The sequence below is a fragment of the Pseudophryne corroboree genome, chromosome 6 (assembly GCF_028390025.1).
Source record: "Pseudophryne corroboree isolate aPseCor3 chromosome 6, aPseCor3.hap2, whole genome shotgun sequence".
Taxonomy (NCBI): Eukaryota; Metazoa; Chordata; class Amphibia; order Anura; family Myobatrachidae; genus Pseudophryne; species Pseudophryne corroboree.
This window is the reverse complement of record NC_086449.1, coordinates 797,002,523-797,030,374: the sequence shown is the minus strand read 5'-3', so window position 1 is coordinate 797,030,374 and position 27,852 is coordinate 797,002,523. Positions and strand designations below refer to the sequence as shown.

At 50.7% G+C, this 27,852-nt stretch overlaps 2 protein-coding genes across 3 annotated transcripts in view; one reads left to right on the top strand and one right to left on the bottom strand.

The window, feature by feature from the left end:
- Positions 1-25,085, bottom strand: part of SMC1B (structural maintenance of chromosomes 1B) — a 619,466-nt gene extending 594,381 nt beyond the window's left edge. The window contains exon 1 of one of the 2 annotated variants that reach the window (XM_063928898.1): positions 24,881-25,085. In XM_063928898.1, coding sequence (XP_063784968.1) covers positions 24,881-24,989 — 109 coding nt within the window. In that variant the 5' untranslated portion in view covers positions 24,990-25,085. The remainder of the gene's footprint in view (positions 1-24,880) is intronic. The other variant, XM_063928897.1, reaches the window with a different exon arrangement.
- A 78-nt stretch (positions 25,086-25,163) lies between these two features.
- The window catches only part of RIBC2 (RIB43A domain with coiled-coils 2), a 54,934-nt gene continuing 52,245 nt past the window's right edge, over positions 25,164-27,852 (top strand). The window contains exon 1 of the mRNA XM_063928901.1: positions 25,164-25,354. Within this exon, the coding sequence (XP_063784971.1) occupies positions 25,238-25,354 (117 nt within the window). The 5' untranslated portion in view covers positions 25,164-25,237. The remainder of the gene's footprint in view (positions 25,355-27,852) is intronic.

Sequence of the window (27,852 nt, the reverse complement as noted above, 5' to 3'; positions counted from 1 at the left end):
CCGCACTTGGGATGGGCGCCCAGCATCCACTACGGACTACGAGAAAATAAGAATTTACTTACCGATAATTCTATTTCTCATAGTCCGTAGTGGATGCTGGGGACTCCGTCAGGACCATGGGGGATAGCGGCTCCGCAGGAGACAGGGCACAAAAAGTAAGCTTTTAGGATCACATGGTGTGTACTGGCTCCTCCCCCTATGACCCTCCTCCAAGCCTCAGTTAGGTACTGTGCCCGGACGAGCGTACACAATAAGGAAGGATCTTGAATCCCGGGTAAGACTCATACCAGCCACACCAATCACACCGTACAACTTGTGATTTGAACCCAGTTAACAGTATGATAACAACGAAGAAGCCTCTGAAAAGATGGCTCACAACAATAATAACCCGATTTTTGTAACAATAACTATGTACAAGTATTGCAGACAATCCGCACTTGGGATGGGCGCCCAGCATCCACTACGGACTATGAGAAATAGAATTATCGGTAAGTAAATTCTTATTTTCTCTAACGTCCTAGTGGATGCTGGGGACTCCGTCAGGACCATGGGGATTATACCAAAGCTCCCAAACGGGCGGGAGAGTGCGGATGACTCTGCAGCACCGAATGAGAGAACTCCAGGTCCTCCTTAGCCAGAGTATCAAATTTGTAAAATTTTACAAACGTGTTCTCCCCTGACCACGTAGCTGCTCGGCAAAGTTGTAATGCCGAGATCCCTCGGGCAGCCGCCCAAGATGAGCCCACCTTCCTTGTGGAGTGGGCATTTACAGATTTAGGCTGTGGCAGGCCTGCCACAGAATGTGCAAGTTGGATTGTGCTACAGATCCAACGAGCAATCGTCTGCTTAGACGCAGGAGCACCCATCTTGTTGGGTGCATACAGGATAAACAGCGAGTCAGATTTTCTGACTCCAGCCGTCCTTGAAATATATATTTTCAATGCTCTGACAACGTCCAGCAACTTGGAGTCCTCCAAGTCGCTAGTAGCCGCAGGCACCACAATAGGCTGGTTCAAGTGAAAAGCCGAAACCACCTTAGGCAGAAACTGAGGACGCGTCCGCAGTTCTGCCCTGTCCGAATGGAAAAACAGATATGGGCTTTTGTACGATAAAGCCGCCAACTCTGATACTCTCCTGGCTGAAGCCAGGGCCAGTAGCATGGTTACTTTCCATGTAAGATACTTCAAATCTACCGATTTGAGCGGCTCAAACCAATGGGATTTGAGAAAATCCAAAACTACGTTGAGATCCCACGGTGCCACTGGAGGCACAATCGGGGGCTGTATATGTAGTACACCTTTGACAAAGGTTTGTACTTCAGGCACTGAAGCCAATTCTTTCTGGAAGAAAATCGATAAGGCTGAAATTTGAACCTTAATAGACCCCAATTTGAGGCCCATAGACAATCCTGCCTGCAGGAAATGTAGGAATCGACCCAAATGAAATTCCTCCGTTGGGGCCTTCTTGGCCTCACACCACGCAACATATTTTCTCCAAATGCGGTGATAATGTTGTGCGGTCACTTCCTTCCTGGCTTTAATCAAGGTAGGAATAACTTCCTCTGGAATGCCCTTTTCTTTTAGAATCCGGCGTTCAACCGCCATGCCGTCAAACGCAGTCGCGGTAAGTCTTGGAACATACAAGGTCCCTGCTGAAGCAGATCCCTTCTTAACGGTAGAGGCCACGGCTCTTCCGTGAGCATCTCTTGAAGTTCCGGGTACCAAGTCCTTCTCGGCCAATCCGGAGCCACGAGTATTGTTCTTACTCCCCGTAGCCGTATAATTCTCAGTACCTTTGGTATGAGAGGCAGAGGAGGAAAAACATACACGGACTGGTACACCCACGGTGTTACCAGAGCGTCCACAGCTATTGCCTGAGGGTCTCTTGACCTGGCGCAATATCTGTCCAGTTTCTTGTTGAGGCGGGACGCCATCATGTCCACCTTTGGTTTTTCCCAACTGTTCACAATCATGTGGAAGACTTCTGGATGAAGTCCCCACTCTCCCGGGTGGAGGTCGTGTCTGCTGAGGAAGTCTGCTTCCCAGTTGTCCACTCCCGGAATGAACACTGCTGACAGTGCTATGACATGATTTTCCGCCCAGCGAAGAATCCTTGCAGCTTCTGTCATTGCTCTTCTGCTTCTCGTGCCGCCCTGTCTGTTTACGTGGGCGACTGCCGTGATGTTGTCCGACTGGATCAACACCGGCTGACCCTGAAGCAGCGGTTTTGCCAGGCTTAGAGCATTGTAAATCGCTCTTAGCTCCAGTATATTTATGTGAAGAGACGTCTCCAGGTTTGACCACACGCCCTGGAAGTTTCTTCCCTGTGTGACTGCTCCCCAGCCTCGTAGGCTGGCATCAGTAGTCACCAGGACCCAGTCCTGTATGCTGAATCTGCGGCCCTCTAACAGATGGGCACTCTGCAACCACCACAGAAGAGACACCCTTGTTCTTGGTGACAGTGTTATCCGCTGATGCATGTGCAGATGCGATCCGGACCATTTGTCCAGCAGATCCCACTGAAATATTCGTGCGTGGAATCTGCCGAATGGAATTGCTTCGTAAGAAGCCACCATCTTTCCCAGGACTCTTGTGCATTGATGTACTGACACATTTCCTGGTTTTAGGAGGTTCCTGACAAGTTCGGATAACTCCCTTGCTTTCTCCTCCGGGAGAACACCTTTTTCTGAACAGTGTCCAGAATCATTCCCAGGAACAGCAGACGTGTCGTCGGGGTCAATTGAGATTTTGGAAGATTCAGAATCCACCCGTGTTGTTGAAGCACTACTTGGGTTAGTGCTACTCCGACTTCCAGCTGTTCTCTGGACCTTGCCCTTATCAGGAGATCGTCCAAGTAAGGGATAATTAATACGCCTTTTTTTCGTAGAAGAACCATCATTTCGGCCATTACCTTGGTAAAGACCCGAGGTGCCGTGGACAAACCAAACGGCAGCGTTTGAAACTGATAATGACAGTTTTGTATCACGAACCTGAGATACCCTTGGTGTGAAGGGTAAATTGGGACATGCAGATAAGCATCTTTTATGTCCAGGGACACCATGAAGTCCCCTTCTTCCAGATTCGCTATCACTGCTCTGAGTGACTCCATCTTGAACGTGAATTTCTGTATGTACAGGTTCAAGGATTTCAGATTTAGAATAGGTCTTACCGAACCGTCCGGCTTCGGTACCACAAATAGTGTGGAATAATACCCCTTTCCCTGTTGTAGGAGGGGTACCTTGACTATCACCTGCTGAGAATACAGCTTGTGAATGGCTTCCAATACCGTCGCCCTTTCTGAGGGAGACGTTGGTAAAGCAGACTTTAGGAACCGGCGAGGGGGAGACTTTTCGAATTCCAACTTGTAACCCTGAGATACTACCTGCAGGATCCAAGGGTCCACCTGTGAGCGTGCCCACTGTGTGCTGAAAATCTTTAGTCGACCCCCCACCGCCCCTGAGTCCGCTTGCACAGCCCCAGCGTCATGCTGAGGGCTTTGTAGAAGCCGGGGAGGGCTTCTGTTCGTGGGAAGTAGTTGCTTGCTGCACCCTCTTACCCCTTCCTTTGCCTCTGGGCAAATATGACTGTCCTTTTGCCCGCTTGTTCTTATAGGAACGAAAGGACTGCGGCTGAAAAGACGGTGTCTTTTTCTGTTGGGAGGTGACCTGAGGTAAAAAAGTGGATTTTCCGGCTGTTGCCGTGGCCACCAGATCCGATAGACCGACCCAAAATAATTCTTCTCCTTTATACGGCAATACTTCCATATGCCGTTTGGAATCCGCATCACCTGACCACTGTCGCGTCCATAAACTTCTTCTGGCAGATATGGACATCGCACTTACTCTCGATGCCAGAGTGCAAATATCCCTCTGAGCATCTCGCATATAAAGAAAAGCATCCTTTAATTGCTCTATAGTCAATAAAATACTGTCCCTATCCAGGGTATCAATATTTTCAGTCAGGGAATCCGACCACACCACCCCAGCACTGCACATCCAGGCTGAGGCTATTGCTGGTCGCAGTATAACACCAGTATGTGTGTATATACTCTTCAGGGTAGTTTCCAGCCTCCTATCAGCTGGATCCTTGAGAGCGGCCGTATCAGGAGACGGTAACGCCACTTGTTTTGATAAGCGTGTGAGCGCCTTATCCACCCTAGGGGGTGTTTCCCAGCGCGCCCTAACCTCTGGTGGGAAAGGGTATAATGCCAATAACTTCTTTGAAATTAGCAGTTTTCTATCGGGGTTAACCCACGCTTCATCACACACGTCATTCAATTCCTCTGATTCTGGAAAAGCTACAGGTAGTTTTTTCACACCCCACATAATACCCCCCTTTGAGGTACCTGCAGTATCAGAGATATGCAAAGCCTCCTTCATTGCCGTGATCATATAACGTGTGGCCCTATTGGAAAATACGTTTCTTTCTTCACCGTCGACACTAGATTCATCTGTGTCGGTACCTGTGTCGACTGACTGAGGTAAGGGACGTTTTACAGCCCCTGACGGTGCCTGAGACGCCTGGACAGGTACTAACTGGTTTTCCGGCCGTCTCATGTCGTCAACTGACTTTTGCAGCGTGCTAACATTATCACGTAATTCCATAATTAAAGCCATCCATTCCGGTGTCGACTCCCTAGGGGGTGACATCACCATTACCGGCAATTGCTCCGCCTCCACACCAACATCGTCCTCATACATGTCGACACACACGTACCGACACACAGCAGACACACAGGGAATGCTCTTATCGAAGACAGGACCCCACTAGCCCTTTGGGGAGACAGAGGGAGAGTTTGCCAGCACACACCAAAGCGCTATAAAAATGTATATAAACAACCCTAAAAGGTGTTGTTTCTGTTATATGCGCTTAATATATAAAAATATCGCCAAAATATGCCCCCCTTCTCTGTTTTACCCTGTTTCTGTAGTGCAGTGCAGGGGAGAGTCCTGGGAGCCTTCCTCACAGCGGAGCTGAGCAGGAAAATGGCGCTGTGTGCTGAGGAGAATAGGCCCCGCCCCCTAAAACGGCGGGCTCTTCTCCCGGAGTTTGCGATATATGGCAGGGGTTAAATACATCCATATAGCCTCAAGGGCTATATGTGATGTATTTTAGCCATAGAAAAAGGTATTATACATTGCTGCCCAGGGCGCCCCCCCCAGCGCCCTGCACCCTCAGTGACCGCTGGTGTGAAGTGTGCCGACAACAATGGCGCACAGCTGCAGTGCTGTGCGCTACCTTATGAAGACTGAAAGTCTTCTGCCGCCTGTTTCCGGACCTCTGGACCTCTTCAACTTCGGCATCTGCAAGGGGGGTCGGCGGCACGGCTCCGGGACCGGACTCCATGGCTGGGCCTGTGTTCGATCCCTCTGGAGCTAATGGTGTCCAGTAGCCTAAGAAGCAAATCCATCCTGCACGCAGGTGAGTTCACTTCTCTCCCCTAAGTCCCTCGTAGCAGTGAGCCTGTTGCCAGCAGGACTCACTGAAAATAAGAAACCTAAAAAAACTTTTTCTAAGCAGCTCTTTATGAGAGCCACCTAGATTGCACCCTGCTCGGACGGGCACAAAAACCTAACTGAGGCTTGGAGGAGGGTCATAGGGGGAGGAGCCAGTACACACCATGTGATCCTAAAAGCTTACTTTTTGTGCCCTGTCTCCTGCGGAGCCGCTATCCCCCATGGTCCTGACGGAGTCCCCAGCATCCACTAGGACGTTAGAGAAATAGATTTACCGGTGAGTAAAATCTTATTTTCTCTGACGTCCTAAGTGGATGCTGGGACTCCGTAAGGAACATGGGGATTATACCAAAGCTCCCAAACGGGCGGGAGAGTGCGGATGACTCTGCAGCACCGAATGAGCAAACTCTAGGTCCTCCTCAGCCAGGGTATCAAACTTGTAGACTCTTGCAAAAGTGTTTGAACCTGACCAAGTAACAGCTCGGCAAATTTGTAAAGCCGAGACCCCTCGGGCAGCCGCCCAAGAAGAGCCCACTTTCCTCGTGGAATGGGCTTTTACAGATTTAGGGTGCGGCAGTCCAGCCGCAGAATGTGCAAGTTGAATCGTGCTACAGATCCAGCGAGCAATAGTCTGCTTAGAAGCAGGAGCACCCAGCTTGTTGGGTGCATACAGGATAAATAGCGAGTCAGTTTTCCTGACTCCAGCCGTCCTGGAAACATATATTTTTCAGGGCCCTGACTAGGTCCAGTAACTTGGAATCCTCCAAGTCCCAAGTAGCCGCAGGCACCACAATAGGTTGGTTCACATGAAAAACTGATACCACCTTAGGAAGGAATTGGGAACGAGTCCTCAATTCCGCCCTATCCATATAAAAAAAATAGATAAGGGCTTTTGCATGATAAAGCCGCTAATTCTGATACACGCCTGGCCGACGCCAAGGCCAACAGCATGACCACTTTCCACGTGAGGTATTTTAGCTCCACGGATTTAAGTGGCTCAACCCAATGCGACTTCAGGAAATCCAACACCACGTTGAGATCCCACGGTGCCACTGGAGGCACAAACGGGGGCTGACTATGCAGCACTCCCTTAACAAAAGTCTGAACTTCAGGCAGTGAAGTCAGTTCTATTTTGGAAGAAAATCGATAGAGCCGAAATCTGGACCTTAATGGAACCCAATTTTAGGCCCATAGTCACCCCTGACTGTAGGAAGTGCAGAAATCGACCTAGCTGAAATTCCTCCGTTGGGGCCTTCCTGGCCTCACAGCACGCAACATATTTCCGCCATATGCGGTGATAATGGTTTGCGTTCACTTCTTTCCTAGCTTTAATTAGCGTAGGGATAACTTCCTCCGGAATGCCCTTTTCCTTCAGGATCCGGCGTTCAACCGCCATGCCGTCAAACGCAGCTGCGGTACGTCTTGGAACAGACAGGCACCCTGCTGCAGCAGGTCCTGTCTGAGCGGCAGAGGCCATGGGTCCTCTGAGATCAATTCTTGGAGTTCTGGGTACCAAGCTCTTCTTGGCCAATGCGGAACAATGAGTATAGTTCTTACTCCTCTCCTTCTTATTATTCTCATTACCCTGGGTATGAGAGGCAGAGAAGGGAACACATAAACCGACTGGTACACCCACGGTGTTACCAGAGCGTCCACAGCTATCGCCTGAAGGTCCCTTGACCTGGCGCAATATCTTTTATAGCTTTTTGTTGAGGCGGGACGCCTTCATGTCCACCTGTGGCCTTTCCCAATGGTGTACAATCCTTTGGAAGACTTCTGGATGAAGTCCCCACACTCTCGGGTGGAAGTCGTGTCTGCTGAGAAGATCTGCTTCCCAGTTGTCCACTCCGGGAATGAACACTGCTGACAGTGTTAACACATGATTTTCCGCCCATCTGAGAATCCTTGTGGCTTCTGCCATCGCCATCCTGCTTCTTGTGCCGCCCTGTTGGTTTACATGGGCGACTGCCGTGATGTTGCCTGATTGGATCAGGACCGGCTGGTTTTGAAGCAGAGGCCTTGCCTGACTCAGGGCATTGTAAATGGCCCTCTGTTCCAGAATATTTATGTAGGGAAGTCACCTGACTTGACCAAAGTCCCTGGAAGGTTCTTCCCTGTGTGACTGCCCCCCAGCCTCAAAGGCTGGCATCCATGGTCACTAGGACCTAGTCCTGTATGTCGAACCTGCGGCCCTCTTAAAGATGGGCACTCTGCAGCCACTACAGTAGAGATACCCTGGTCCTTGGAGACAGGGTTATCAGCCTAATGCATCTGAAGATGCGACCCGGACCACTTGTCTAACAGGTCCCTCTGAAAAGTTCTTGCATGGAACCTGCCGAATGGGATTGCTTCGTAGGAAGCTATCATTTTTCCCAGGACTCGCGTGCAATGATGCACCGATAAATGTTTTGGCTTCAGGAGGTCTCTGACTAGAGATGACAGCTCCTTGGCTTTCTCCTCCTGGAGAAACACTTATTTCTGGTCTGTGTCCAGAACCATCCCCAGGAACAGTAGACGTGTCGTAGGAACCAGCTATGACTCTGGACTGTTTAGAATCCAACCGTGCTGTTGTAGCACTTTCCAAAATAGTGCTACCCCGACTAGCAACTGCTCCTTGGACCTCGCCCTTATAAGGAGATTGTCCAAATACGGGATAATTAAAAACTCCCCTTATCGAAGGAGTATCCTCATTCCGGCCATTACCATGGTAACACCCTCGGTGCCCTGTACAGTCCAAACGGCAGAGTCTGGACTTGGTAATGGTAATCCTGTACCACAATCTGAGGTACTCCTGGCGAGGATAGTAAATAGGGACATGCAGGTAAGCATCCTTGATGTCCCGGGATACCATGTAATCCCCCTCGTCCAGGCTTGCAATAACCGCCCTGAGCGATTCCATCTTGAACTTGAATTTTTTATGTATGTGTTCAAGGATTTTAAATATAAAAAAGGGTCACACCGAACCATGCGGTTTCGGTACCCCAAAACCGTGTGGAATAGTAACCCCGTCCTTGTTGGAGTAGGGGCACCTTAAGTATTACCTGCGGGGAATACAGCTTATTAATTGCCTCTAGCACAGCCTCCCTGCCTGAGGGAGTTGTCGGCAAGGCATATTTGAGGAAACGGCGGGGGGAAGACATATCGAATTCCAGCATGTACCCCTGAAATACTACTTGAATGAAACAGGGATCCACCTGTGAGCGAGCCCACTGATCGCTGAAATTTTTGAGACGGCCCCCCACCGTACCTGGCTACACCTGTGGAGCCCCCGCGTCATGCTGTGGACTCAGAGGAAGCGAGAGAAGAATTATGATTCTGGGAACAGGCTGACTGGTGCAGCTTTTTCCCTCTTCCCTTGTCTCTGTACAGAAAGGAAGCGCCATTGACCCGCTTGCTTTTCTGAAGCCGAAAGGACTGTACCAGATAATACAGTGCTTTCTTAGTCTGTGAGGAAACTTGAGGTAAAAATATTTCTTCCCAGCTGTTGCTGCGGATACGAGGTCCCAGAGACCATCCCCAAATAATTCCTCACCCTTATAAGGCAGAATTTCTATGCGCCTTTTAAGGGCAGCATCACCTGTCCAGTGACAGGTCTCTAATACCCTCCTGACAGAATGGACATTACATTCATTTTGGATGCCAGCCGGCAAAATATCCCTCTGTGCATCCCTCATATATAAGACGACGTCTTTAATATGTTCGCATGTTAGCAAACTAGTATGTTTGACAGGGTCACCGACCACGCTGCAGCAGCACGCTCTGCAGGTTTCAGTCTAGTACCTGAGTGTGTAAATACAGACTTCAGGATAGCCTCCTGCTTTTTATCAACAGGTACCTTCAAAGTGGCCGTTCCTAAAACGGCAGTGCCAAACCTATTTTGACAAACCGTGTGAGCGCCTTATCCACCCTAGGGGATATCTCCCAGCGTAACTTATCCCCTGGCGGGAAAAGGTACGCCATCAGTAACTTTTTAGAAATTACCAGTTTCTTATCAGGGGGAACCCACGCTTTTCACACACTTCATTCATTCATCTAATGGGGGAACAAAACACTGCCTGCTTTTTCTCCCCAAACATAAAAACCCATTTTTTAGAGGTTAATGTCATGAATGTGTAACACATTTTTTATTGCCGGGATCAAGTCACGGATGTTCCTAGTGGATTGTGTATATGTCTCAACCTAGTCGACACTGAAGTCAGACTCCGTGTCGACATCTGTGTCTGCCATCTGAATGAGCGGGCGTTTTTGAGCCCCTGATGGCCTTTGAGACGCCTGGGCAGGCACGGGCTGAGAAGCCGGCTGTCCCACAGCTGTTACGTCATCCACCCTTTTATGTAAGGAGTTGACACTGTCGGTTAATACCTTTTACCTAACCATCCACTCTGGTGTCGGCCCCACAGGGGGCGACATCACATTTATCGGCATCTGCTCCGTCACTATATAAGCCTCCTCCTCAAACCTGTCGACACAGCTGTACCGACACACCGCACACACACAGGGAATGCTCTGACTGAGGACAGGACCCACAAAGCCCTTTGGGGAGACAGAGAGAGAGTATGCCAGCACACACCAGAGCGCTATATAATGTGGGGATTAACACTATAACTGAGTGAATTTTCCCCCATAGCTGCTTGTATATACAATATTGCGCCTAAATTTAGTGCCCCCCCTCTCTTTTTAACCCTTTGAGCCTGAAAACTACAGGGGAGAGCCTGGGGAGCTTCTTCTAGTTGCACTGTGAAGAGAAAATGGCGCCAGTGTGTCTGAGGGAGATAGCTCCGCCCCTTTTCCGCGGCCTATTCTCCCGCTTTTTCCTGGATTCTGCAGGGGTATTTACCACATATATAGCCTCTGGGGCTATATATTGTGGTATTTTTGCCAGCCAAGGTGTTTTTATTGCTGCTCAGGGCGCCCCCCCCCCCAGCGCCCTGCACCCTCAGTGACCGGAGTGTGAAGTGTGCATGAGGAGCAATGGCGCACAGCTGCAGTGCTGTGCGCTACCTTGGTGAAGACTGATGTCTTCTGCCGCCGATTTTCCGGACCTCTTCTTGCTTCTGGCTCTGTAAGGGGGACGGCGGCGCGGCTCCGGGACCGAACACCAAGGACTGGGCCTGCGGTCGATCCCTCTGGAGCTAATGGTGTCCAGTAGCCTAAGAAGCCCAATCCGGCTGCAAGCAGGCGAGTTCGCTTCTTCTCCCCTTAGTCCCTCGCTGCAGTGAGCCTGTTGCCAGCAGGTCTCACTGAAAATAAAAATAAGAATTTACTTACCGATAATTCTATTTCTCGGAGTCCGTAGTGGATGCTGGGGTTCCTGAAAGGACCATGGGGAATAGCGGCTCCGCAGGAGACAGGGCACAAAAAGTAAAGCTTTAGGATCAGGTGGTGTGCACTGGCTCCTCCCCCTATGTCCCTCCTCCAAGCCTCAGTTAGGATACTGTGCCCGGACGAGCGTACACAATAAGGAAGGATTTTGAATCCCGGGTAAGACTCATACCAGCCACACCAATCACACTGTACAACCTGTGATCTGAACCCAGTTAACAGTATGATAACAGCGGAGCCTCTGAAAAGATGGCTTACAACAATAATAACCCGATTTTTGTAACTATGTACAAGTATTGCAGATAATCCGCACTTGGGATGGGCGCCCAGCATCCACTACGGACTCCGAGAAATAGAATTATCGGTAAGTAAATTCTTATTTTCTCTATCGTCCTAGTGGATGCTGGGGTTCCTGAAAGGACCATGGGGATTATACCAAAGCTCCCAAACGGGCGGGAGAGTGCGGATGACTCTGCAGCACCGAATGAGAGAACTCCAGGTCCTCCTTAGCCAGGGTATCAAATTTGTAGGATTTTACAAACGTGTTTGCCCCTGACTAAGTAGCCGCTCGGCAAAGTTGTAAAGCCGAGACCCCTCGGGCAGCCGCCCAAGATGAGCCCACCTTCCTTGTGGAATGGGCATTTACATATTTTGGCTGTGGCAGGCCTGCCACAGAATGTGCAAGCTGAATTGTATTACACATCCAACTAGCAATAGTCTGCTTAGAAGCAAGAGCACCCAGTTTGTTGGGTGCATACAGGATAACAGCAAGTCAGTTTTCCTGACTCCAGCCGTCCTGGAACCTATATTTTCAGGGCCCTGACAACATCTAGCAACTTGGAGTCCTCCAAGTCCCTAGTAGGCGCAAGGCACCACAATAAGCTGGTTCAGGTGAAACACTGACACCACCTTAGGGAGAGAACTGGGGACGAGTCCGCAGCTCTGCCCTGTCCGAATGGACAAACAGATATGGGCTTTTTTGAGAAAAAAACCACCAATTTGACACTCGCCTGGCCCAGGCCAGGGCCAAGAGCATGGTCACTTTTCATGTGAGATGCTTCAAATCCACAGATTTGACTGGTTTTAAACCAATGTGATTTGAGGAATCCCAGAACTACGTTGAGATCCCACAGTGCCACTGGAGACACAAAAGGGGGTTGTATATGCAATACTCCCTTGACAAACTTCTGGACTTCAGGAACTGAAGCCAATTCTTTCTGGAAGAAAATCGACAGGGCCGAAATTTGAACCTTAATGGACCCCAATTTGAGGCCCATAGACACTCCTGTTTGCAGGAAATGCAGGAATCGACCGAGTTGAAATTTCTTCGTGGGGCCTTCCTGGCCTCACACCACGCAACATATTTTCGCCCCATGTGGTGATAATGTTGTGCGGTCACCTCCTTCCTGGCTTTGACCAGGGTAGGAATGACCTCTTCCGGAATGCCTTTTTCCCTTAGGATCCGGCGTTCCACCGCCATGCCGTCAAACGCAGCTGCGGTAAGTCTTGGAACAGACATGGTACTTGCTGAAGCAAGTCCCTTCTTAGCGGCAGAGGCCATAAGTCCTCTGTGAGCATCTCTTGAAGTTCCGGGTACCAAGTCCTTCTTGGCCAATCCGGAGCCATGAGTATAGTTCTTACTCCTCTACGTCTTATAATTCTCAGTACCTTAGGTATGAGAAGCAGAGGAGGGAACACATACACCGACTGGTACACCCACGGTGTTACCAGAACGTCCACAGCTATTGCCTGAGGGTCTCTTGACCTGGCGCAATACCTGTCCCGTTTTTTTGTTCAGACGGGACGCCATCATGTCCACCTTTGGTATTTCCCAACGGTTCACAATCATGTGGAAAAACTTCCCGATGAAGTTTCCACTCTCCCGGGTGGAGGTCGTGCCTGCTGAGGAAGTCTGCTTCCCAGTTTCCATTCCCGGAATGAAACACTGCTGACAGTGCTATCACATGATTTTCCGCCCAGCGAAAAGTCCTTGCAGTTTTTGCCATTGCCCTCCTGCTTCTTGTGCCGCCCTGTCTGTTTACGTGGGCGAATGCCGTGATGTTTTTCCCACTGGATCAATACCGGCTGACCTTGAAGCAGAGGTCTTGCTAAGCTAAGAGCATTATAAAATTACCCTTAGCTCCAGTATATTTATGTGGAGAAAAGTCTCCAGACTTGATCACACTCCCTGGAAATTTTTTCCTTGTGTGACTGCTCCCCAGCCTCTCGGGCTGGCCTCCGTGGTCACCAGCATCCAATCCTGAATGCCGAATCTGCGGCCCTCTAGAAGATGAGCACTCTGTAACCACCACAGGAGAGACACCCTTGTCCTTGGATATAGGGTTATCCGCTGATGCATCTGAAGATGCGATCCGGACCATTTGTCCAGCAGATCCCACTGAAAAGTTGTTGCGTGAAATCTGCCGAATGGAATTGCTTCGTAGGAAGCCTCTTTTCCTGGTTTTAGGAGGTTCCTGACTAGCTCGGATAACTCCCTGGCTTTCTCTTCCGGGAGAAACACCTTTTTCTGGACTGTGTCCAGAATCATCCCTAGGCACAGCAGACGTGTCGTCGGGAACAGCTGCGATTTTGGAATATTTAGAATCCACCCGTGCTGTTGTAGCAGTATCCGAGATAGTGCTACTCCGACCTCCAACTGTTCCCTGGACTTTGCCCTTATCAGGAGATCGTCCAAGTAAGGGATAATTAAGACGCCTTTTCTTTGAAGAAGAATCATCATTTCGGCCATTACCTTGGTAAAGACCCGGGGTGCCGTGGACAATCCAAACGGCAGCGTCTGAAACTGATAGTGACAGTTCTGTACCACGAACCTGAAGTACCCTTAGTGAGAAGGGCAAATTTGGGACATGGAGGTAAGCATCCCTGATGTCCCGGGACACTATATAGTCCCCTTCTTCCTGGTTCGTTATCACTGCTCTGAGTGACTCCATCTTGATTTGAACCTTTGTAAGTGTTCAAATTTTTTTTTTTTTTTTTTTTTTTTAGATTTAGAATAGGTCTCACCTAGCCTTCTGGCTTCAGTACCACAATATAGTGTGGAATAATACCCCTTTCCTTGTTGTAGGAGGGGTAATTTGATTATCACCTGCTGGGAATACAGCTTGTGAATTGTTTCCCATACTGCCTCCTTGTCGGAGGGAGACCTTGGTAAAGCAGACTTCAGGAGCCTGCGAGGGGGAAACGTCTCGACATTCCAATCTGTACCCCTGGGATACTACTTGTAGGATCCAGGGGTCCTGTACGGTCCCAGCGTCATGCTGAGAGCTTGGCAGAAGCGGTGGAAGGCTTCTGTTCCTGGGAATGGGCTGCCTGCTGCAGTCTTCTTCCCTTTCCTCTATCCCTGGGCAGATATGACTCTTATAGGGACGAAAGGACTGAGGCTGAAAAGACGGTGTCTTTTTCTGCAGAGATGTGACTTAGGGTAAAAACGGTGGATTTTCCAGCAGTTGCCGTGGCCACCAGGTCCGATGGACCGACCCCAAATAACTCCTCTTCCTTTATACGGCAATACACCTTTGTGCCGTTTGGAATCTGCATCACCTGACCACTGTCGTGTCCATAAACATCTTGTGGCAGATATGGACATCGCACTTACTCTTGATGCCAGAGTGCAAATATCCCTCTGTGCATCTCGTATATATAGAAATGCATCCTTTAAATGCTCTATAGTCAATAAAATACTGTCCCTGTCAAGGGTATCAATATTTTTAGTCAGGGAATCCGACCAAGCCACCCCAGCTCTGCATATCCAGGCTGAGGCGATCGCTGGTCGCAGTATAACACCAGTATGTGTGTATATACTTTTTATGATATTTTCCAGCCTCCTGTCAGCTGGCTCCTTGAGGACGGCCCTATCTATAGACGGTACCGCCACTTGTTTTGATAAGCGTGTGAGCGCCTTATCCACCCTAAGGGGTGTTTCCCAACGCGCCCTAACTTCTGGCGGGAAAGGGTATACCGCCAATAATTTTCTATCGGGGGGAACCCACGCATCATCACACACTTCCTTTAATTTATCTGATTCAGGAAAAACTACAGGTAGTTTTTTCACATCCCACATAATACCCTCTTTTGTGGTACTTGTAGTATCAGAAATATGTAACACCTCCTTCATTGCCCTTAACATGTAACGTGTGGCCCTAAAGGGAAATACGTTTGTTTCTTCACCGTCGACACTGAAATCAGTGTCCGTGTCTGTGTCTGTCGACCGACTGAGGTAAAAGGACGTTTTAACGCCCCTGACGGTGTTTGAGACGCCTGGACAGGTACTAATTTGTTTGCCAGCCGTCTCATGTCGCCAACCGACCTTGCAGCGTGTTGACATTATCACGTAATTCCATAAATAAGCCATCCATTCCGGTGTCGACTCCCTAGAGAGTGACATCACCATTACAGGCAATTTGCTCCGCCTCCTCACCAACATCGTCCTCATACATGTCGACACACACGTACCGACATATAGCACACACACACAGGGAATGCTCTGATAGAGGACAGGACCCCACTAGCCCCTTGGGGAGACAGAGGGAGAGTTTGCCAGCACACACCAAAGCGCTATATTTTACAGGGATAGCCTTATAATAAGTGCTCCCTTATAGCTGCTTTTATAAAATCACAATTTCGCCAAATTTTGCCCCCCCTCTCTTGATTTAACCCTGTTTCTGTAGTGCAGTGCAGGGGAGAGCCGGGGAGCCTTCCTGACCAGCGGAACTGTGTGAGGAAATGGCGCTGTGTGCTGAGGAGATAGGCCCCGCCCCCTTTTCGGCGGGCTCGTCTCCCGCTTAAAAATGGATTCTGGCAGGGGTTAAATATCTCCATATAGCCCCGGAAGCTATATGTGAGGTATTTTTTGCCAAAAAAAAGGATTTTCATTGCTGCCCAGGGCGCCCCCCCCCAGCGCCCTGCACCCTCAGTGACTGCCGTGTGAAGTGTGCTGAGAGCAATGGCGCACAGCTGCAGTGCTGTGCGCTACCTTAAGAAGACTGAGGAGTCTTCTGCCGCCGATTCTGGACCTTCTTCTCTTTTCAGCATCTGCAAAGGGGCCGGCGGCGAGGCTCCGGTGACCATCCAGGCTGTACCTGTGATCGTCCCTCTGGAGCTAATGTCCAGTAGCCAAAGAAGCCAATCCATCCTGCACGCAGGTGAGTTCACTTCTTCTCCCCTAAGTCCCTCGATGCAGTGATCCTGTTGCCAGCAGGACTCACTGTAAAATAAAAAACCTAAGCTAAACTTTTCTAAGCAGCTCTTTAGGAGAGCCACCTAGATTGCACCCTTCTCGGCCGGGCACAAAAACCTAACTGAGGCTTGGAGGAGGGTCATAGGGGGAGGAGCCAGTGCACACCACCTGATCCTAAAGCTTTACTTTTTGTGCACTGTCTCCTGCGGAGCCGCTATTCCCCATGGTCCTTTCAGGAACCCCAGCATCCACTAGGACGATAGAGAAAAACCTAATTCTATACTTTCTTTCTAGAGGCTCAGGAGAGCCCCTAGTGTGCATCCAACCTCGGCCGGGCACAAGATCTAACTGAGGCTTGGAGGAGGGTCATAGTGGGAGGAGCCAGTGCACAACAGGTAGTCATAAATCTTTCTAGAGTGCCCAGCCTCCTTCGGAGCCCGCTACCCCCCCATGGTCCTTACGGAGTTCCCAGCATCCACTAGGACGTCAGAGAAAAATAAGAATTTACTTACCGATAATTCTATTTCTCGTAGTCCGTAGTGGATGCTGGGGACTCCGTAAGGACCATGGGGAATAGCGGCTCCGCAGGAGACTGGGCACAAAAGTAAAGCTTTAGAACTACCTGGTGTGCACTGGCTCCTCCCCCTATGACCCTCCTCCAAGCCTCAGTTAGGATACTGTGCCCGGACGAGCGTACACAATAAGGAAGGATTTTGAATCCCGGGTAAGACTCATACCAGCCACACCAATCACACCATATAACTTGTGATCTAAACCCAGTTAACAGCATGATAACAGAGGAGCCTCTAGAAAAGATGGCTCACTACAGCAATAACCCGATTTTTTGGTAACAATAACTATGTACCAGTATTGCAGACAATCTGCACTTGGGATGGGCGCCCAGCATCCACTACGGACTACGAGAAATAGAATTATCGGGAAGTAAATTCTTATTTTCTCTGACGTCCTAGTGGATGCTGGGGACTCCGTAAGGACCATGGGGATTATACCAAAGCTCCCAAACGGGCGGGAGAGTGCGGATGACTCTGCAGCACCAAATGAGAGAACTCCAGGTCCTCCTCAGCCAGGGTATCAAATTTGTAGAATTTTACAAACGTATTTGCTCCAGACCAAGTAGCTGCTCGGCAAAGTTGTAAAGCCGAGACCCCTCGGGCAGCCGCCCAAGATGAGCCCACCTTCCTTGTGGAATGGGCTTTTACAGATTTTGGCTGTGGCAGGCCTGCCACAGAATGTGCAAGCTGAATTGTACTACAAATCCAACGAGCAATAGTCTGCTTAGAAGCAGGAGCACCCAGCTTGTTGGGTGCATACAGAATAAACAACGAGTCAGATTTTCTGACTCCAGCCGTCCTGGAAACCTATATTTCCAGAGCCCTGACAACGTCTAGCAACTTGGAGTCCTCCAAGTCCCTAGTAGCCGCAGGCACCACAATAGGTTGATTCAGGTGAAACGCTGAAAACCACCTTAGGGAGAAACTGAGGACAAGTCCTCAATTCCGCCCTGTCCGAATGGAAAATCAGATGCGGGCTTTTACAGGATAAAGTCGCCAATTCTGACACGCACCTGGCCCAGGCCAGGGCCAACAGCATGACCACTTTCCATGTGAGATATTTTAACTCCACATATTTAAGTGGTTCAAACCAATGTGACTTTTGGAACCCAAAAACTACATTTAGATCCCAAGGTGCCACTGGAGGCACAAAAGGAGGCTGTATATACAGTACCCCTTTCACAAACGTCTGAACTTCAGGGACTGAAGCTAGTTCTTTTTGGAAGAAAATTGACAGGGCCGAAATTTGAACCTTAATGGACCCCCATTTCAGGCCCATAGACACTCCTGTTTGCAGGAAATGTAGGAATCGACCTAGTTGAAAATTCCTCCGTCGGGGCCTTACTGGCCTCGCACCACGCAACATATTTTCGCCAAATGCGGTGATAATGTTTTGCGGTTATATCTTTCCTGGCTTTGATCAGGATAGGAATGACTTCATCCGGAATGCCTTTCTCCTTCAGGATCCGGCGTTCAACCGCCATGCCGTCAAACGCAGCCGCGGTAAGTCTTGGAACAGACAGGGTCCTTGCTGGAGCAGGTCCCTTCTTAGAGGTAGAGGCCACGGATCCTCCGTGAGCATCTCTTGAAGTTCCGGTTACCAAGTCCTTCTTGGTCAATCCGGAGCCACGAATATAGTGCTTACTCCTCTCCATCTTATAATTCTCAGTACCTTGGGTATGAGAGGCAGAGGAGGGAACACATACACTGACTGGTACACCCACTGTGTTACCAGAGCGTCTACAGCTATTGCCTGAGGGTCCCTTGACCTGGCGCAATACTTGTCGAGTTTTATAAACATGTGGAAGACTTCTGGGTGAAGTCCCCACTCTCCCGGGTGGGGGTCGTGTCTGCTGAGGAAGTCTGCTTCCCAGTTGTCCACTCCCGGAATGAATACTGCTGACAGTGCTATCACATGATTTTCTGCCCAGCGAAGAATCCTTGCAGCTTCTGCCTTGCCCTCCTGCTTCTTGTGTCACCCTGTCTGTTTACGTGGGTGACTGCCGTGATGTTGTCCGAATGGATCAACTCCGGGTGACCTTGAAGCAGAGGTCATGCTGAGCTTAGAGCATTGTAAATGGCCCTTAGCTTCAGGATATTTATGTGAAGTGATGTCTCCAGGCTTGACCATAAGCTCTGGAAATTCCTTCCCTGTGTGACTGCTCCCCAGCCTCGCAGGCTGGCATCCGTGGTCACCAGGACCCAGTCCTGAATGTCGAATCTGCGGCCCTCTAGAAGATGAGCACTCTGCAACCACCACAGGAGAGACACCCTTGTGCTTGGTGACAGGGTTATCCGCTGATGCATCTGAAGATGCGACCCGGACCATTTGTCCAGCAGGTCCCACTGGAAAGTTCTTGCGTGGAATCTGCCGAATGGGATTGCTTCGTAGGAAGCCACCATTTTTCCCAGAACCCTTTCATTGATGTACTGAGACTTGGCTCGGTTATAGGAGGTTCCCGACTAGCTCGGATAACTCCCTGACTTTCTCCTCCGGGAGAAACCCCTTTTTCTGGACTGTGTCCAGGATCATCCCTAGGAACAGAAGACGAGTCGTCGGAATCAGCTGCGATTTTGGAATATTGAGAATCCAATCGTGCTGCCGCAACACTACCTGATAGTGCTACACCGACCTCCAACTGTTCCCTGGATCTTACCCTTATCAGGGAATCGTCCAAGTAAGCGATAACTAAAATTCCCTTCCTTCGAAAGAGTATCATCATTTCGGCCATTACCTTGGTAAAGACCCGGGGTGCCGTGGACCATCCATACGGCAGCGTCTGAAACTGATAGTGACAGTTCTGTACCACAAACCTGAGGTACCCTTGGTGAGAAGGGTAAATTGGGACATGAAGGTAAGCATCCTTGATGTCCCGAGACATCATGTAGTCCCCTTCTTCCAGGTTCGCAATCACTGCTCTGAGTGACTCAATCTTGAATTTGAACCTCCGTATGTAAATGTTCAAGATTTTAGATTTAGAATCGGTCTCACCGAGCCGTCCGGCTTCGGTACCACAACAGTGTGGAATAATACCCCGTTCCCTGTTGCAGGAGGGGTACCTTGATTATCACCTGCTGGGAATACAGCTTGTGAATGGCTTCCAAAACTGCCTCCCTGTCAGAGAGAGACATCGGTAAAGCCGACTTTAGGAAACGGCGAGGGGGAGACGTCTCGAATTCCAATTTGTACCCCTGAGATATCACCTGAAGGATCCAGGGGTCTAATTGCGAGTGAGCCCACTGCGCGCTGAAATTCATTGAGACGGGCCCCCACCGTGCCTGATTCTGCTTGTAAAGCCCCAGCGTCATACTGAGGGCTTGGCAGAGGCGGGAGAGGGCTTCTGTTCCTGGGAACTGGCTGATTTCTGCAGCCTTTTTCCTCTCCCTCTGTCACGGGGCAGAAATGAGGAACCTTTTGCCCGCTTGCCCACGAAAGGACTGCGCCTGATAATACGGCGTCTTCTTATGTTGAGAGGCGACCTGGGGTACAAACGTGGATTACCCAGCTGTTGCCGTGGCCACCAGGTCTGAAAGACCGACCCCAAATAACTCCTCCCCTTAATAAGGCAATACTTCCAAATGCCGTTTGGAATCCGCATCACCTGACCACTGTCGTGTCCATAACCCTCTACTGGCAGAAATGGACAACGCACTTAGACTTGATGCCAGTCGGCAAATATTCCGCTGTGCATCACGCATATATAGAAATGCATCCTTTAAAATGCTCTATAGGCAATAATATACTGTCCCTATCTAGGGTATCAATATTTTTAGTCAGGGAATCCGACCACGCCAACCCAGCACTGCACATCCAGGCTGAGGCAATTGCTGGTCGCAGTATAACACCAGTATGTGTGTAAATACATTTTAGGATACCCTCCTGCTTTCTATCAGCAGGATCCTTAAGGGCGGCCATCTCAGGAGAGGGTAGAGCCCTTGTTCTTACAAGCGTGTGAGCGCTTTATCCACCCTAGGGGGTGTTTCTCAACGCACCCTAACCTCTGGCAGGAAAGGATATAATGCCAATAACATTTTAGAAATTATCAGTTGTTATCGGGGGAAACCCACGCATCATCACACACCTCATTTAATTTCTCAGATTCAGGAAAACTACAGGTAGTTTTTCCTCACCGAACATAATACCCCTTTTTGGTGGTACTCGTATTATCAGAAATGTGTAAAACATTTTTCATTGCCTCAATCATGTAACGTGTGGCCCTACTGGAAGTCACATTTGTCTCTTCACCGTCGACACTGGAGTCAGTATCCGTGTCGGCGTCTATATCTGCCATCTTAGGTAATGGGCGCTTTAGAGCCCCTGACGGCCTATGAGACGTCTGGACAGGCACAAGCTGAGTAGCCGGCTGTCTCATGTCAACCACTGTCTTTTATACAGAGCTGACACTGTCACGTAATTCCTTCCAACAGTTCATCCACTCAGGTGTCGACCCCCTAGGGGGTGACATCACTATTACAGGCAATCTGCTCCGTCTCCACATCATTTTTCTCCTCATACATGTCGACACAAACGTACCGACACACAGCACACACACAGGGAATGCTCTGATAGAGGACAGGACCCCACTAGCCCTTTGGGGAGACAGAGGGAGAGTTTGCCAGCACACACCAGAGCGCTATATATATATACAGGGATAACCTTATATAAGTGTTTTTCCCCTTATAGCTGCTGTATTATTAATACTGCGCATAATTAGTGCCCCCCTCTCTTTTTTAACCCTTTCTGTAGTGTAGTGACTGCAGGGGAGAGCCAGGGAGCTTCCCTCCAACGGAGCTGTGAGGGAAAATGGCGCCAGTGTGCTGAGGAGATAGGCTCCGCCCCCTTCTCGGCGGCCTTATCTCCCGTTTTTCTGTGTATTCTGGCAGGGGTTAAATTCATCCATATAGCCCAGGAGCTATATGTGATGCATTTTTTGCCATCCAAGGTGTTTTTATTGCGTCTCAGGGCGCCCCACCCCACCCCAGCGCCCTGCACCCTCAGTGACCGGAGTGTGAAGTGTGCTGAGAGCAATGGCGCACAGCTGCAGTGCTGTGCGCTACCTTGTTGAAGACAGGACGTCTTCTGCCGCCGATTTTCCGGACCTTCTTCTGGCTCTGTAAGGGGGCCGGCGGCGCGGCTCTGGGACCTATCCATGGCTGGGCCTGTGATCGGTCCCTCTGGAGCTAATGTCCAGTAGCCTAAGAAGCCCAATCCACTCTGCACGCAGGTGAGTTCGCTTCTTCTCCCCTTAGTCCCTCGATGCAGTGAGCCTGTTGCCAGCAGGTCTCACTGAACATAAAAAACCTAAAACTAAACTTTTCACTAAGCAGCTCAGGAGAGCCACCTAGTGTGCACCCTTCTCGTTCGGGCACAAAAATCTAACTGAGGCTTGGAGGAGGGTCATAGGGGGAGGAGCCAGTGCACACCAGGTAGTTCTAAAGCTTTACTTTTGTGCCCAGTCTCCTGCGGAGCCGCTATTCCCCATGGTCCTTACGGAGTCCCCAGCATCCACTAGGACGTCAGAGAAATATACTTTCTTTCTAGGAGCTCAGGAGAGCCCCTAGTGTGCATCCAGCTCAGCCGGGCACAAGATTCTAACCGGAGGTCTGGAGGAGGGTCATAGTGGGAGGAGCCAGTGCACACCAGGTAGTCCTAAAGCTTTCTTTAGTTGTGCCCAGTCTCCTGCGGAGCCGCTATTCCCCATGGTCCTTACGGAGTCCCAGCATCCACTTAGGACGTCAGAGAAATTTACATTTGCATTCAAGACATTCCACATATCCACCCAGTCCGGTGTCGGCGTTGCCGACGGCGACCGGACTATCATGCACTCCCCCTCCTCCTTAGGTGAGCCTTCCTCGTCAAACATGTCGACACACACATACCGACACACTTCACACACACACACAGGGAATCTCTTTTCTGAAGACAGGTTCCCCCTGAGGCCCCTTGGAGAGACAGAGAGAGAGAGTATGCCAGCACACACCCCAGCGCTATATAACCCTGGAGAAAAACACAGATTGTTTACCCAGTAGCGCTGCTTAATGTATAAACACCAATAATGTGCCCCCCCTCTACTTTAAAACCCCCTTTCACCGTGTGTCAAGCAGGGGAGAGTCCGGGGAGCTTCCTCTCAGCGGTGCTGTGGAGAGAAAATGGCGCTGGTGAGTGCTGAGGGAGAAGCCCCGCCCCCTCAGCGGCGGGCTTCTGTCCCGCTCAAACTTACTAAAAAATGGCGGGGGCTCTTTTATATACATGTACAGTGCCCACCTGTACATGTATATAGACTTTTGCCATAGGAGAGGTGTTTTATTGCTGCCCAGGGCGCCCCCCCTGCGCCCTGCACCCTTACAGTGACCGGAGTGTGTGAGGTGTATGGGAGCAATGACGCACAGCTGCGGTGCTGTGCGTTACCTCAGTGAAGCACCGAAGGCTTCTGCCGCCTGAGACGTCTTCTGTTTTCGTTTCTTCTGGCTCTGTGAGGAGAACGGCGGCGCGGCTCTGGGGTGAACGCCCAGGACGAACCTGTGTTCACTCCCTCTGGAGCTCATGGTGTCCAGTAGCCGAGGAAGCAGAGCCTATCATTTAAGTAGGTCTGCTCCTCTCTCCTCAGTCCCTCGATGCAGGGAGCCTGTTGCCAGCAGTGCTCCCTGAAAATGAGAAAAAATCCTAACAAAAAAGCTTTCTAAGCAGGAAACTCAGGAGAGCTCCCTGCAGTGCACCCATTCTCCTCTGGGCACAGTCTAAAACTGGTGTCTGGAGGAGGGGCATAGAGGGAGGAGCCAGTGCACACCCAGAGTCCAAAGTCTTTCTTAAAGTGCCCATGCCTCCTGCGGAGCCCGTCTATTCCCCATGGTCCTTACGGAGTCCCAGCATCCTCTAGGACGTTAGAGAAATTATCATAAAAATGCACCACAACTGCGCCCCCCCCCCCCTCCCCCTCCCTTCGATTAGCTCCCCGTTACTTGAGGAGCTGTGGAGGTCCTGGGCCAGCGTGTGGAGGAGAAATGGCGCCTGTGAGCCATGCGGCTAAGCTCCGCCCCTTCCCAGCCCGCCAGATTTGAAAATGCCGGCGGGGGTCTGCGAAACGGTGTCGAGGCACCGAAATCTGCTGGCTCCCGGACCCCAGTAACCTGCTGCCCAAGGTCTTTTCAGTGTGCCCAAGCGCCTACGGATCCCGTCTATACCCCATGGTCCTTTTGGAGTCCCCAGCATCCTCTAGGACGTAAGAGAAACACGGGTAAATGGGCGCCCCCACGCATTTACCGTGTTTAAAAAAGCTAGTGGAAAAGGGGTATAAGTTTGTCATTTGGGACAAGAGGGCTAATTCCGATCTGATCGCAACAGCACATTTGTTAGTGAATGGGCAAAACCATGTGCACTGCAGGTGGGGAAGATGTAACATGTGCAGAGAGTTAGATTTGGGTGGGGTGTGTTCAAACTGAAATCTAAATTGCAGTGTAAAAATAAAGCAGCCAGTATTTGCCCTGCACAGAAACATTATAACCCACCCAAATCTAACTCTCTCTGCACACGTTACATCTGCTCCCCCTGCAGTGCACATGGATTTGCCCATTAGCTAACAAATGTGCTGCTGCGATCAAATCTGAATTCGGCCCAATGGTTCCTATGCTGGGCAATTAGTTCTCGATGCGAGTGTTACAGTACACCTGTATGTATTTCAAGATTCTATGACTGAGCTAGTCAATTGTTGCTCGTCGTGCCAGCGCCAGCATTTCAGCTAGCTAAATCTGCCCCACAGCCCGTTACATGGCAGTTAGGCGGTGATTGGCTGGTTCTTTATCACCATATTTATCACTCTCCAAGGCTTGATAAATCTGTGCCTTTAAGTGCTTCGCTTTATCACTTTTTAAGGCTTAATACATTTGGGCCAAAGTCACTTAAGTGCGGGTTTATAGAAGTGAGGCTGTCGCCCATAGCAACCAGATTCTTCCAAAATGCACTAGATTATTAAATAGAATCTGGTTGCTCTGGGCAACATCATAACTTCTGAAAACCCGCTTTAATAAATATACCTCTAACAAGAGTCATACTAACACTGAAGAAACACAGGCGTGTATTACATCTGTTCTTGGTCCCTGAAGTCATGAAATGTACTTTTGGGAGTCCCTATGGTTAGCTGGAATCACAGTCCCGACTTTAATGAAGAAAATCGGGACTCTGCACAGCATCACCCTAAATTGTCATCTAGAGGAGCACTACATAGCAATTACTATACATGAGACTGTATGATAGGTGACATCAGAGCTATATAGCGGGTCAGAGGCGCCGGGGTGTCCCCGTGTACTGGGTGGGTGCTTGGGTGGGAGACATTTTACCTGAACCATTGGGGCCGATCACACAATTGAAGCGTCTGAAGGCCCCTATGATTTGCCGCCCCCGCCACGACTTAAAGTCCTCCAGTATGAGGTGGCTGAGGACGCCCATGGCGTGAGAGCGGCGGAGCGAGCAGCACAGGATGAGAGATATAAAATGGCGGCACCGACTGTTCCCCTCAGAGTGAGTTTCCCGCCGAGCGCGATCGGTGACGTCACGCAGCCAGAGGCAGGGATGGGAGGCTGAGGGCGGGGCGTGTCCGGGAGGGGCGGGGACCTCTGCAACCTAGCAACCGCGTCCTGGTCTCCCAGGCGACGTGCAGCAGCAGCGGTGGCGGCCGGCGAGGGGGAAACATCACCATGGAGAAGCTGTCGCTGTCCCGGGACCTGGCCGAGGCCGCCGCCCTGCAGAGGAGGAAGGAAGCCGAACGCCAGAGGCAGAGCCGGGTCTTCGATGCCTGTGTCCGGACAATCGGGGTGAGGCCACCCGGGTGCAGACTCTATGCGGACTCAGCTCGGCGTTACCCCTATCTAGCGGTGTTAGTCGCACCTTTGAAGTAATGCTGGGACTTGTAGTACCCCAGCATCTTGAGACACTGGGGTCGATGTATGGGGGGGGGGGGGTGTATATATATTATATATATATATATATATATATATATACTAGGTGCTTCATCGCGCCCTACGGGCGCTCTTTACACCGTCGCAAGGGGCTACGCCCCCTTTACCCTTACATGCCTATCTGGGGTTCAATATTTGTATTATATGGAGTATTACATGCATTCCTTTGTTAGTGGTTAAATATTGCACAATGAAAGGGTGTGCGATGGTGAAGGAGGCGCAGCCCCTTGCAACGGCGTGAACAGCACCTGCAGGGCACGATGTACAGAATGTAGCGGGTGCGGGGGGGACTGCGGATGGTGTCTGTAGATGCTGCGGGTGGAGGGGGGGTGGAAGTGGGGGTGGGGCCGGGATGGGGAAGGGTCGGGAGGTGCTGCGGGTGGGAGAGGGGCAGAGGAGTGGGGGATGCAGATGGGGGAGGGGTCCGGAAGCACTGCAGGTGAGGGAGGAGCAGGGGTGCCACGGGTGGGAGAGGGGCAGGTGTGGGGATGTTGTGGATGGGTGAAGGGTTCTGGAGGTGCTGTGGGATGGGAAGGGGTGGGAGTGCCGGGGTTGGGGTCCGCAGGCGCCATAGGTAGGGGAGGGGCAGGTACGGGTGGTGCGGCGGATGGGGAAGGAGGTCCGGAGGTGCTGCAGGTGGTGGAGAGGCAGGTGCAGGGGTGCCATTGGTGGGGGAGGGGTGGGTGAGGCCCCACAAAACTGCAGCTAAGAAGCGTGGAGTGTGCCAGAAAGTGACGCTCCTCCACGCCAGAGAGACCCTGCTGAGTATGCTGATGTGGGGGGTCAAGCACACAGTGAGCCGGTGCCCGTCTGTCTGTACGGCATACCCCCTCACACACCCCCATACCTCCCAAATGTCCCGATTTTCGCGGGACAGTCGCATTTTTGGGGGTCTGTCCCGCTGTCCCACCCGCGAGTCGCAGTGTCCCGCGGTGGGGGGGGGGCAGTTGGAAAGCTCCTGTACTCGCTGTTCTGCTTAGCAGAGCAGCGGTGAATAGTGGAGACAGAGGGAGAGGGGGCATCAGGGGGTACGGATTACGGGGGGGTTCCAGCAGCAGAGCCGGATTAAGGGGGGGGCAGGGGGTACGTACCGTTGGCCCCACAGTTTTAGGGGGCCCCCCGGCTGGAGTAGCTCTGTCCCATCTCAGAAGCTCCCCCGTCCTGCCAGTAACAGCAGCAACATTGTGCTACAGTCAGCACACGCTGCTGCGTGTTGTCAGGTCTGTGGTGTTGCAGGGAGGCAGCAGTCTCCCTGCTTTCTTCTGCCTGTGCGGGTGTGTAGGGGGGAGCGACCACCTCCTCTGGATTTAGCCCTAGCTGAGGGGCCAAAATTCCATTTAAAAAAAAATCCCGGAATTTGCATAAGGGGGCATGGCCTCGTGTCCCGCGATTAGGCCACGCCCCCAACTCACAGCAGGTACAGCAATGAGATAGTGCTCCCCTGTCTCAAGTGCCCTGGGCCCCCCGGACTCATAATCAGCCCCTGGGGGCATGCCAGCAGCTCACAGAGCGCTGGGCATGCCCCCTCACTGACGAAAACGGGGGCCCTCCCGTGAAGCCACACCCCCTTTTCGCTGAGTGTGTGTGCCTCCTTCTGCCTGAAGAAAGCTCCTGAAGAAAGCTGGGAGGTATGCACCCCTGCCTGTGCCATGCCCATACTATCTGCTTCTGCTCCTAGTCTCCTATAGATTTGGCCAGATCTGTGACTCATTTGACTAACTCCGCCCAGTGTTGTGACTCCGCCCAGCGTTAGCAAATGAGTCACAAAGTCACAGATCTGGGCTATTATATAGGAGATATATATCGGTTCCAACGTTTCAGTGTTTATTATGCCTTTCCTCAGGGGCTCCCATGTATGCATAAAGGCTGAAACGTTGGAACATGTATAAAGCAAGTCCTTTGGCTGCTGCCTGAATGCACTTTTTCCATTGGGATCGGAGATCCAGGAGAGCAGCGCGCGTCCCTGAGCTAGGCATATACATAATGATTGAAAATTTCACAGACATTCTTAATTAAAAGTCTGGAATAATCTGGGTAGTCTGCCCAGCAATGCAGAAAGAAGAATCGCTTTTGTGCAGCGTGACAATTGAAATGAGAAAAAGTAGAGGAGAGGGCACATTAATATTACATTACATTGTATGCATTTACAGTATACATGTTTATTCCGGGCCGTTCAGTCATTTCCACTCCACAAATGACCTTGAATTTGCATCAGCTCACAAAAATTGCGGTGTTCGGATCTAGTCCTCTACTTTCAGTGGGACCTCTTTTGCACCTCTTCGTAACACCTCAATGGAGACGGGTATTTTAGGTGCCCCACAAGCAATGAACTTCACTCACAATATTGTCACGTG